General features: G+C 33.6%; 1 protein-coding gene across 1 annotated transcript; it reads right to left on the reverse strand.

The window, feature by feature from the left end:
- Positions 1–1,751: 1,751 nt before the first annotated feature.
- LOC132549065 (ras-related protein Rab-1A) lies at positions 1,752–11,501 on the reverse strand. Its single transcript, XM_060212965.1, has 7 exons — positions 11,352–11,501; positions 7,830–7,902; positions 7,347–7,394; positions 6,961–7,008; positions 6,055–6,150; positions 4,475–4,606; positions 1,752–3,957 (listed from the first exon to the last, which is right to left on the reverse strand). The coding sequence occupies exons 1-7, from the start codon at positions 11,372–11,374 to the stop codon at positions 3,760–3,762; spliced, it is 618 nt and encodes a 205-aa protein (XP_060068948.1). The 5' UTR covers positions 11,375–11,501; the 3' UTR covers positions 1,752–3,759.
- Between the last annotated feature and the right edge of the window lie 1,686 nt (positions 11,502–13,187).

Below are 13,187 nucleotides of genomic sequence, written 5' to 3' on the forward strand. Positions count from 1 at the left end.
CATTAATCAATGTAACTGGAATATAATGGCATGTACACAGAATAGATTTATTTAGACACAAAAATAAAGGGTCTACTAGAGAACCATTTCCTATAATTAACGTGATCTTTAATATGACTCGGTACAAGTCAAAATGTTACAAGTGGGTATTAACTGGATGATGAAAAGAAGACCAGTTGGTGAAACAATATACGTCCATCTTGTGCCAAATAGAAGTATATGATTGTATCATAGTTAATACATAAACGGTAACAAAATATGTTTTACCTAATCAAAATGCCATTGATAAAATTTTGTCATTGCAATAAAGTTTGCCATCTTTGAACAAAATGAGTGAAAACTTTGAGAAACAATCTCAAAAAAAAAAGATTTGCAAAGCTGAAAAGAACAAACAGCAAAACCTATTTGAGGCCACATGTCGCAGAGGGATGACAAGATTAAAATACCACAAGCTTTGATATCTGTCTGTCATAAGTCTGCGATGACAGAGATCTCCTTGTGGTTCCACCTAAGCACAATAAAGATGAATTGAAGTCATAAGAGCACCAACAACGATTTCATTAAAAGATTGAGTTTGATCTTGACCCTACAACTCACAAAATAAGTCTTTCACTTGTGTGTAAAGTTTGATTGAAATCCCCCTAGAAATGGAAGCACTAGGCTGCTGAGAATGATTTACTACCAAAATTGAACCAAGGTACCTGAAGAACAATAATGAGATATAATGGTCCTTTGTAGTGGGTAAAGTGAGGATAATAAACTTCATGTATACATTGGTCATACTAGTGCAGTGTACTAATGTCTTGACCCACAACATTTAAGTAACATATTTACTGCCCTTGATATTTCATGCCCAGAGAATTACATGGCTTTAATTTAGACAAGGATGAGGAAAATCCAGCATACATATCCTATGTGCAGTGTACCACAATTAGGGCTTGGAAAATCTTTTGTTAGAATTTTGTGCCCTGAGCATAACTTCGCTTGCATTTAAAGCAGGATAATGTGCTTTAAGGGAGCATTCATCAGTTTCATTGATACTGTTGTATTGAGCAATAATGGTCTGTACAATGAATTTTGACCTTAACTTCAGAAGAACTGAGACACAACACAACAGGTAAGCAAGTTGATTCAGGTAATTTAGCTTGGATATTAATTTAACCTTAGGTCCAGGTTTGCAGAACTGAAAAATGGTGCATATCATCTTCCCATCCTTCATTTTTATTGCAAGAATTGGATGACCTACCTTCTTTGCAAAGTAGTTATAATCTGAGCAAAGAACAAATAAATCATCACATCCTTTCCATGTCACATGCCATAATCCCCAAGATTTTTTTCAACCATGTCAGTGACTTATATCTTAAGAGTATGAACCTGAAAATGACACACTGCATTGCATACTGCCTTGTCATCCTACATCACCGTGACATTTCATAGACAAGATTTTGAACAACAAACAAACTGATTATCAACGTTTTAGGTATAACATGGACTACCAGAAGGTATTAATATGAGTCATTAAAGTCTTTGTCAATCAGGAAGTAAAATATGATCAACAAGTCTCCTTCTTCAAACAAACAACCCTGGTCAGACTTGTGTACAAAAATGATCCTAACAACAATGGATCAGACATTATAGCATCAACAAACATATATGATGGTTGAACATATGGAGTTGCCACTGTATTAGCAATGATAATTTTGTTAAGAAAAAAAAACAACAAAGCAAAACAAAAAACAAAAACAACAGCATACAGGTCATAGTTATTGATTTTATTGACTGAACAGATGAGAACTAGCCATGCAGTGATACAGACTGCAAATGATACAAGCCAGCTTGTTCCTTATTTAACATAACCCTGACTGTGAGGCACAGACTTACAAGCTCCCATTACATTGTCACCTTGTACCCCACACACCAACCATCCTCTTACACAAAATATAGCCACCAACTATACACAAAATGTGTATGACAGAATATCTAACAAGTTAAACAATTTGTTTTGAAACAAGTTCATGTGAAGGGAACTAGGTGACATGTGGGACATAAGCAAACATAACTGCTGACACTTAAATGTGAGGAAGGTTGAATCCAAATAGTACAACCCAGTGTGGACTTATTAACATATTGCTAGTTCTTATCCTGGAAAAGCAATAATTACAACCAAATAATTTGTCACTGATGATAAAATCTGTCATGATTACATTCATAGTAAAACATCATCTTCGCAGTGTTTTGGTACATGTAAATTCCAACAGAAATGCACACACAAACTCAACATATCATTTTTGGCAAATTATATGGTTTTTAAACAATATGAAACAGTTCTGTTACTTTTAATGGATCATTTGCTTCACTTTGAAATCATTTGTTTTTACAATGTAAGTTTATAAAATAATATTGCTTCTATAGCAATAATAGTAGACTACTGATTTCTGTGCCTCACATATGTATGCTAACAACATATGCATTGTTGTGTTAAAAGGAATATCTTATACTAAAATGGTAACAGTTATAAATGATACACAGTTACCCATACCTCACACTTTCTGTCTTTCTGTCAATTATGTACATGCCTCTTGTATCACATCGACATACATGAGTTATACCTAGCAAAAAAAATGGATGGATAAATAGTGTAATTGCCAGTGGAATGCTGACTTTTTTTTCCAACTCTGATTTTTCACATAATTGCTTTCTCCCGACAACTGATGAAAATAGTTTATACTATACAAGAATATGAAGGACAGATAAACCAATATGTGGGGAAAATGAAGTTTAAGAGAGAAGCCCCTCTTCAAAATAGCTCTCATGGTGCACTATAAAACATGACTATCTCATTCTTTTCCTGTAATACTATGTACATCACCAATTTACAAGTTAATATGCAAACATAAATATTGAAGGATTCATATAAATATCATCCAAGAAATTATTGGCAAAAACACAGACGCTGTACTTTCTGGACTCTCATCCAAACAGTATTTTTGTTTAAAATCTTAAATTTCTGAAACAAGTAGGTTTCAGCCACATTCACATTGACACCTCAATCAAGCACATTAACTTACCACAAATACCCAGCATATCTCTGGACAGTCCTGTCACAGCACTGATTACACAACGTACAATTTTCAAAAAAAAAAATTTCTACATTATTTTACCCAAATAATCAACAAATAAGTTTTTGACTTACACTTACACAAAAAAGAACAATATAGTAAATGATATTAAGACATTTAAGTTGAAGCATTACCTATTGAGTGTAAACCATTAAAGCTTAATTTTACACGACTACCAAAGGAATTTTAAAAGAAGTTAGATAGAAATACCAGGAAAATAAACATGCCTACATAATGAACACAAAAATCTTTTCACTTCAAACTTCAGTTATTTGTTGTTCAAGTAGGGTATTGTGTTTTTCTTGCCAAATCACAGTGCAATTTTTGTATCCCAACCCTATCCCCGTATCACCCGCACCACCCCATCACAAAACCCAACTTACACTTCTACCATTAATCAATATCTCATGATATGACAGATTACGATGGTCTGTGTGTTGCACCTATATAACAAATGTTCTCTATTTGTTGTATCCTGCAGTTTATAACATCCCACCATAATTTACTGAAAGACGTATAGTTGGTCTTCTTTCAAATGTCATCAAACGATGGCAATAATGAGTAAATTAGAAATACATATATCAATTTACATGTATTGGAAATTACAAAGTGTGTCCCGGTGACTTAAGAGTCTTCTCAGTTAACAGCAGCCACCACCAGAGGGCTTCACGGGTGTGCTCGGGTTTATTTTCACATTGGTTTTGTTGTCCGCGGCAGCTGTCACTGGGCCCATCCTGTTCTTTATCTCTGCTGCCATCGTCATGAAAGCCTGTTCAACGTTTGTAGCATTTTTAGCACTGGTTTCTAAGAAAGGAATTCCTAATTGGTCTGCATATTCCTGAAAAAATACAACACATAAATATTAGAGGATTAGAAACATTTTTCGATTTAAGGTGCATCAACACAGTATTAATAATGTGCTTTTTACCATTAAAACTCCAACAGAACAGCAGTTGGTATTTATAACAATTTGAATACATTACAACTTTTATACCATAATAAATGAAATTAAAAACTGCCACTAGTTTCACATCAAAAACATAACTGTATAAAGCATTCAACTGTCTTAATATGGCATTTAAAGTTGTTATAACAGCAATAATAAGGTATCATAGTTCAATAAAAAAAACTTACATTTCCTATACTTTCAGGTGTTTCATGTACAGTAAAGTAAGTTATTTATGACTACCTGATACTCAAAAGGAACATCAATACTGAGTGTTCATTTAAAATATTGTAGCCCTTTATATGGTAAGCTACAATTGTGACACCATGATGGTCCTGTGAGTAATGGTATTTAATATCTAATAGGTTTATAAAAAAAAAAAAAAAAAAAGGACAAATTTAAGTCTTACCTTGGCTGTAGTGTAATCAACCACTTTCTTCATTTCCAAGTCAGATTTGTTTCCTACCAATAATTTGTTAACATTTTCACTAGCATATCTGTCTATTTCATGTAGCCACTGCTTCACATTGTTAAACGATTCCTAGAAGCAAAGAAAAGACAGATAATGCGTAAGAAAAACACATCATTAAGGAGCTGCATAGATTTTTATTGCAATTTCAATAGTCTTCATGAATTATTTTAGACAAATGTCAAGTACCCTTCTTAAAATTTCTTCTGATCAGTATTATGTTAAAACCAAGAAACACGTGTATTCCACATCCCTTTTAGAATAAGTATCAAATTTTGACATATATTCTACTAACAGTGATCTTGATCTTTCTTAATTCCTCATACATGAAGTCGTCAATTGTACAAAGGTATTGTTTCAGTAATTGAAAATCTTCGCTGATTCTATGCAAAAATGACCATTTTTGTCCTTCCCTTGTAATTTTTTGTTGCTTGTCCAAATTAATCAGTAGTAAAATGAACCAAGCTGTAAGAGGTTAAAAAAATGTGTAAAACAAATCTTGCTGGCTTCAAACACTAAATTCAAAACGGTAGTTTGCACAATGAACAAGGAACTGTTAGCTCAAGGATAATTCAGCTTACAAGTGTAATCAATGCAACATCACAAAACAGCTCTGTTCACATAGTTACATATAAACAAATGTGTTGTGAAATACAGTTGGTCAACATCTGAACATTTACTTTCTGTCACATCGTTATCACTTACATGTAACCATTTAGCTAAAAATCACAGAACAGGTATAATTGTGTATACATGCTGAGTGTGAAACCTATTTATGTTCATTAGGATGACATATCAAAAGAAAAAAAAAGACATTTGTAGCTGGTCACCTGGTTAGTAAATGAGTGCCAGACACAATAACTAGTTCCTCTTTTATGATGGTTGGAATTCATTTGACCTACCATAAGTCCAAAATTTTGAATACAAAACTTTACCCTCACAAGAATGAACTCTCAAAATATTGAATTTATAAGATGTTTAGAGATATCCTTTGGACAAACTGACATGCTGGTGATAGTGCAAAATCATAGTCTCTTCCAACAGAGTTTGTGCTGGTGTATGACATAATACAGTGAAAACCACTTAATTGTGATAATAACCAGAATGTGATATTAACAGTTGATATATTTTTTCAATATCTAAACCTGGAAATGAACTTTAAGATGCCCTAAACCAACTTGTTTCCTACAGAAAATGCTTGTAATCAAAAAGATTTGTTATTTGTTTATTTTCCACTTTGGCAGTGATTTTTAAAAACACTTTCTTTTAAGGATTTCTTAAAAATATTGATCCTTTTATCACAAATTATTATGAATGATCATTTCAAATGTACTGTAAAAAGGGTCAAACTTGTTATAGTTTTGACTTCATGCCCAAGTAATGTGTGTCATTATGTCATATTAACTGAAAGAGTGACATGAAGTGGTTTCCACTGTATCGGATCAAAACAGAACAGGAACAGATGTCAAAACAAATGACAGCATTTTTACTTTGAAACCAGCTAGAGTCAAAATACATACCTGGTCTGTTACATCGTACACTACTATAATACCATGGGCACCTCGGTAGTAGCTGGATGTAATTGTTCGGAACCTTTCTTGACCTGCTGTGTCCCACTATTTAAAAAAATTAACTCAAAATAAATACACTAAAACACAAACATTTGAAAAACAAAGTGACTATGAAAGCATAAAGAATCATATAATTATTAACAAGTTTGAAATCAGGAATGTACTGAAAATATCCTGAGTGACATTTCCTATCACACAGGATTCACATAAGAAGGGACACAACTCTCACTGTCAATGTAGATACTGGATGTCTGGATGAAAAGGTAATAATAAAAACAATGAAATGATGCCTGTGGCTGCACTATTGCTTGAATCAGCTTTAAATAACTTTCTTTACTACTACTTGTATCAACATTAATTATAAGTAACTTTCTGGAAAAGTGCAACCTGCTCTTAACTTTAAATCACTTTATATAAATCAAATGATGGAATAAAAACCTTTATCTGGAGTGAAGTATTAACCTTTTAATTCCTAAAATATGTTGGTGAAACAATGCAGGCCTAAACCCTGATCATTGTCAACTTATATTATCTTAAACCTCTTAAAAGACATCTTACAGAATATAGTGTCATGTGACAAAGCACCAGGCATTCCACAATTTATTTGGCAGTGTATCCTGACTTTAGGACCCTACAGGCAAAATTTCTTAAATTGTATTTACTTTATTCTATTAGAAGTCATTGTAATAAATCTGTCTTATTTGGGAACACTGGAGTCATCCTTATTTCAGTCCTTTGTTTAAGCAGTTTAAACACCAGTGGATTGATGTTGTCATCGTTCATATCACAGGTACTCTCTATATGGATATATCACAAGTATTTCATAAGGACTTCAATTGGCTTTTCTATACTCACAATTTGTAACTTGATTGTTTTTCCATCTAGTTCTATTGTTCGTATTTTCTGAAACAAAATATAAAATCATCATAAACAGTGACATCTTCCTTAAATTAACCTTTTTATTAAGTTACATGTAGGTAATTGTTAAATAAATCAAAGCTGTCTAATACCGGATTGACCAGGCTATCCTGACTTATTACACCAGTCTTATAATAAACTTTTTCAATACAGCTTCTCCCCACCCTCATCTCTGAAATGTGTCTAACAAATAAGCTTCATCTCTGAAATGTGTCTAACAAATAAGCTACTTCATTACAGAAATGGACTTATCATTGAAAATTCTTTCATCTGCTTCACATTCTGATGAAGTACCAGTAAAAATAGCTGTACTAAATACTTACAAAGTCTACACCGATTGTGCTGATGTAACTTTCTGTGTAAGTGTCGTCCTGCAACAGACAATTTGTAATTAAAGCAAGCTGAAAACTGTCATATTAATACACAAGCACAGGTATATCAAGCAAAATAAAGGACATATATTTTCAAACTGCAGATGATATAACTTCATCAAACATATTGACAGTGACCTAAATTCATAACCATTCATTTGCAGCACATAACATTGATACTTAAGTAAGAATTTGCAACTAATTTCTCATTAGTATATCATTTCAATGGTAATATGAACTTAAATTTAGCTGCAGACAAGATATCAATTTGAGTTCACCAGAAATAGTAATATTGATCTATCATAACTCTGAAAAAAGTGACCATACTCAATGATAGGAACAATTGTGTAAATATTCATACCATATTCAAAATCTGTATTGACATAAACTAACTGGTATTATATAGTACATACAACTGTACAATAGTATACATACAGCAAATCTTAAAAGTAGACAGGACTTTCCAACACCTGAATCTCCAATCAGCAAAAGTTTAAACAGGTAGTCACTGAAAATAGCAAAAAAATGAACTTTAGGAAAGATGGAAGTTGACACAAATTAAACTACATACATACTTATACAGTGTTGGACTTATCTACTAGCTAGGTCATCTACACAAATGCTATGTAAAGTAAACAATGTTAAGGGCAAAAAGAATATCTTAACTTGGAAAAGAGGTTAACCCTATTCTTCAACTTTATTTGATACCAGTTTCTAAAATAGTGAATATCACACAAATAGATTTATTAAACAAATTGACATTTCACTTAAATTTTCCTGAAACAAGACTCAGAAATCAATGTCACTTAAACGTTATAATCAGTATGTGTATAGACTATAAAAGACTGTTTTCTTTTTTATATGCAAAAGTTAAACATCAAAATCAATTGCATTAAATAACTGGATGTAACCAAAGCATGTGAACATCTGTGTCAAGAGATTCAAAATAACAATGTTTATTACCTTGGACTTTGTTATTTATCAGTATTTTTGTAGGATTTTTTTAGGCAAGTCCAGAACACAAATTCCAAAATTTTGATAGGTCCAAATGTATATACTATGAGACAAAGTTGGTTCTCAAAATTTTTCAGGAGGGTCCCATAGAAAAAGGACAAGTCTCCATAATTTGAGTCACAAAATTTGATGTTTTCATAAATAAATGTAGTGGTTAACATGTCTCTTAATTGCAGAATTGTAAGTTCATATGTAACATACTTAAAGAGAAAACATCTTGAAGTTATGTACTTACAGGTGGTCAGAATATGAATACTCGGAGGAAGGATAAATTCCCATTCTTCTTAATCACATTAAATAGTTGAATCACATTACAACAATTGACGATTTTATGTTAGTATTCCAGGTACCCTGGTCTAATTATTTCTGATGACATGGCAGTTGAATGACTAGTAATCTTTAATACCCTGGTCTGATCATTTCTGATGACATGGCAGTTGAATGACTAGTAATCTATATATATAACCAAAGAATTTATATATAAATATGACACTGATCAGATATGACAATAGTTAAGATCATTAAGACCAAAGGTTTTGTTTGGATGAGAAAGAAAGACTAATTGAAAAGAATTTGAAGAAAAAGTTGTTTATTGATGGTAATAAAATAATCATACTTAGATTGACAGCTATTTATTTCCAGGCCAGTAAGAAGAGCTGAGCAATGTAAAATTGAGCCATGTTATACGATATAGCCTATATATTGACTGAGCACTTGTTAAATTCTACCTTTTGTAGCTGATGCAGCTGGTCATTGTAAAGGGCATGTTTGATTACCATGAAACCAACTAGGACCTATATCGAGCATATTCATAAAGAATCAAGAAAGAATCTTCATACATTGTCATTCAAACTCCAAGTCAAATCTAAAATGGCCACTCGCAACCACTTTGAGTATCTGGATCTTATCAGACTCAAAATATTTCCTGCATAACCTCGGATATATATTTTAATTGTTTTCTAGAGCTCCTGAATTGTTTTAACAATAGGACACTATTTTCATTGTCTGAAATCAAACCTGTAACCCTGGTAAAATACTTGCCGCAATATACCACTCGGCTAAAGAGAACTTCTCTTTAGCTCGATTGGTTGAGCATCAGACTATTACGCCAGAGGTTCCGGGTTTGATTCCTGGCGCAGGCATTGAAATACATAATGACCTCTGTTACAGTCATAATCAATGACTTAAAAGCCTACTGCTTTACCGATCAAGCTAAAACGAAATGCACAAATCTAGAAGGCAACCACATCTGATCCTCCTTAAAAACCAAATGCAATTACCTCTTGAAACTGAATGAAATGGTGATGTATGAATTATCCTCATTGTTATAGTAATGAAAACTTTGCATTACTGACCTCTTTCATTTCCAAATACATAATTGATTTTTTGTCTGAAATGCTCAAAAGCATATGGAAAATAACTTCTGAAAACCTGCATTAGCCAAGTAATCAAGATCAGAGTTCCAACATTGAGCTTTGTGCCTCAGGCACATACATCTTTCAGTTAGGATTTTTACACAATATCTACCCCAATTGGTGATAATTTACTATCACAATTATCACCAATGAAAGGACGAAATCATATTGAAAGAATCCATCCATCATTTCACTGAACAGTGTGGGCTGTAGACAAAGTCAAAAATGTACTTCAGCAGAGTGCAGATTTATTTCTGAGTAAAGTCACACATTGTGTACAGGAACCATTAGCTTTACTTTCAATTTATTTATACTCAATAAAAATGGACATGAGCAGTGTAATTGCTCAAAGCTAACCAAATTTTAATTCATTCACATCTGCAAACTGAACCCCCACTAAACCTGCAAAATGGTCATGTCTCATATAGGATTGATTTAGAGAAGTTCTACTGCACAATTAAAACCTGCCATAAAAACTCTCCGCTATTATGTCAACCAAGGTTATCTAGCTCGAGCAAAGACTCAATCTCAAGTCCCCCCAGCTTGCACATGGGGTAGTCTATTGCATTTAAGTAATAGAAAAGGAGTGGTATGCCTCTGTCATGGATTATACTTGCAACATCAGAAGTCCAAAACTCTGCTAATCAAGCTAAAGGGAAATTCCCATTCATGCCTGCTAAAAAGCAGCCATATTTATGTACAATGAAAACCTACCACAGAATATATATATATATTTGGCTGACATATCCGACATTATGTGTTGTGATGGTTGGAGAATATTTGATAAAAGTGCTAAAAAACACCTGTTGAATAGAATTACATCAACAGGTGTGATATTAAGTGAAATGTATTCATGAGTAATATTAGGGAGGAGGTCAGGCTTGTAATGGGTAGAAAACCTAAGGGGAAGCAGGAAAAATAATTTGTTGAATAAGTAACTAAATTTTAGTATCCATGCCATCTATGTGGAGGTACACACTCTTGACTGTATCTAAGACCTATAACGCTTATATTTCATTAAACTATTGTAAAATCGTTGATTCAACAACGTAATTAGGGGGGTGTCAACTGTCTGATGGACGCGTTCATGATATCAAACAATCGACGGACAAGAGGGTACGTGCAAGGTATTGATCAAGGCCACATCATAATCATTAAAGTATCTAGGCTTCATATCTAAAAACAATCCAAATATAATGAAAAGTCGTCTTATTTTCATACACAGAAATCGTCGACTTGAGTGTCTGGTCATGCTGAAGTCACAAGTTATGAACACGTCAAGACATGGCAGCATGTACGGTAATTTAGGTGAAAACAGCAGAAAAACTGAAAATTTCGAACATGCATTTAGAAGGAAATCATAATACTTTGATATAAAATGTCATGAAAAGGAGAGTTACGCGTAGAATATACGCGCGATACTCTGACAGCTGAGGTGAAAAGTATGACTGAGAGTCGCCATTGGCGATCGTACGTGATGACGTATCAATTTTCCCTGGCAAGATTTCTATGATTTTCTCATACTTACTACTCGGGATTCATTGTGGACATACTATAGTGACCGAGAATGTATGTGAGAGCGATTAGAATCCCTTGTATGCGATGAAACGAAGAAAAATTAGCACCCTATCGTAGTAGGCTTTGAACCAAAATGGCTTCCTTCTTCCGATTTTTGCGACTGCTCAGTGATGGGTGGGCATATTTTGCATATGACGTCATTGCCCAACGTGGCATCACGAGATCTCGACTTCCGGTTTGAGTTAGTTGTGAAATCAGTGGTTTTTTCCTCTGATCAGACGTAATAAGTCAGGTCAAAACATGTCGATAATGAAATAGGAAATGATAAATATCACATACGACGAATATGATATAATCTCTTTCCGTCTACAACAATTCATAGAAACGGACATAATGAAACATAACATTGATAGAGTTATCATGTTATGATAATTGTAGTTGTCAGTAATGTTTAACTTATTTTCGTCTTATTCAATTTCAGTTACACATATTACACCAGAATGTGTCGAAAATAAGCTTTGAATTTCTGCTCTTGTTTCGGGACTTATAGCCATGTAAATGACACAAATTTGAATGCAAGCATATGTAATATCATTTAACATGTCAACTACTGCATTTGCCTGCTCAGGGCCATTTTGGTCGGCAATAAATAATTACCACGACCACAGTCTGAGATATACTTGTAGATTTTTAAATAACATTCACACGCACACACAGGCACTCTCTCCACACAGAAAATAAAATTCCTACCAGAAGTACATTGATGTTCGGCCACTAAATCTACATTACTGTTGTATTTTTGTCCTGTTTTTGAACGTATAATTTATATAGCCACTTGCTTTTAATGGAGTGTTTGACTGTCAACTTTTGATATTCTATGGGTGGTTAGGTGTTTACCCAATTCCTTTACACGAGCGGGTTTGTCTTTTTTTAAAACGAACTCTGGAAACATTGACATTCACTTCTTGTGTGTTTGCACCCTGTATAGCGACCTGGTATTAAGTCTCTTCCATCAAATGGAGAACGTCTGTGATGTTTTAAAATGATGAAAAATATATAAACTATTTAACAACAAAACAGTTTTAATTAGGTAAGACAGTGTATTTTCTTTAACGAAGAAAGAGGATGTTTGTGAAATTGCGTTTTGATTTACTAACCTGTACTTAGTATATGTATCTTGTAATTGGACATCTTTTATTTTAATTCATGTATTTGGTTTCTTCTATCCTATCTTAAATTTAATATGTATGGATGATAGAACTTATTTTACGATTCAAAGTGTCTCATTTGTCATTATAATAGCTTGATGTTAATATAGTTTATGATTGTAAGTCCCAGATATCTGTTTTAAATTAACGTATTGAAAGGTGACACTTAAGTGAAATAAATAAACGATGGATTAGTCGCCTTCCTTGCCCGTCACCAAAATGACCAGGTTTCGATTACCCTTGGTAAGCAAGTATGTAAGTCAGTGAGTAAGTATATGCTACACGTTGTCTTTTCATCTTCACGACTATTCCTATATTACGGCGCTGCCTTTTCATCTCATGACTATTTCTATCGCCAGGCATTGCCATTTCACCTCCCTGATTATTCCTAGATCTTTATGCGTTGTCTTTTCATCTCCAGGACTATTTCTATCGCTCGGCGTTGTCTTTTCATCTCCAGCGTCTCCAGGACTATTTCTATCGCTCGGCGTGCTCGGCGTTGTCTTTTCATCTCCAGGACTATTTCTATCGCTCGGCGTTGTCTTTTTATCTCCAGCATCTCCATGACTATTTCTATCGCTCGGCGTTGTCTTTTCATCTCAAGCATCTCCAGGACTATTTCTATCGCTCGGCGTTGT

Source organism: Ylistrum balloti, unplaced genomic scaffold (assembly GCF_031769215.1).
Source record: "Ylistrum balloti isolate Yb309-2 unplaced genomic scaffold, AGI_CSIRO_Ybal_v1 Utg370042, whole genome shotgun sequence".
Taxonomy (NCBI): Eukaryota; Metazoa; Mollusca; class Bivalvia; order Pectinida; family Pectinidae; genus Ylistrum; species Ylistrum balloti.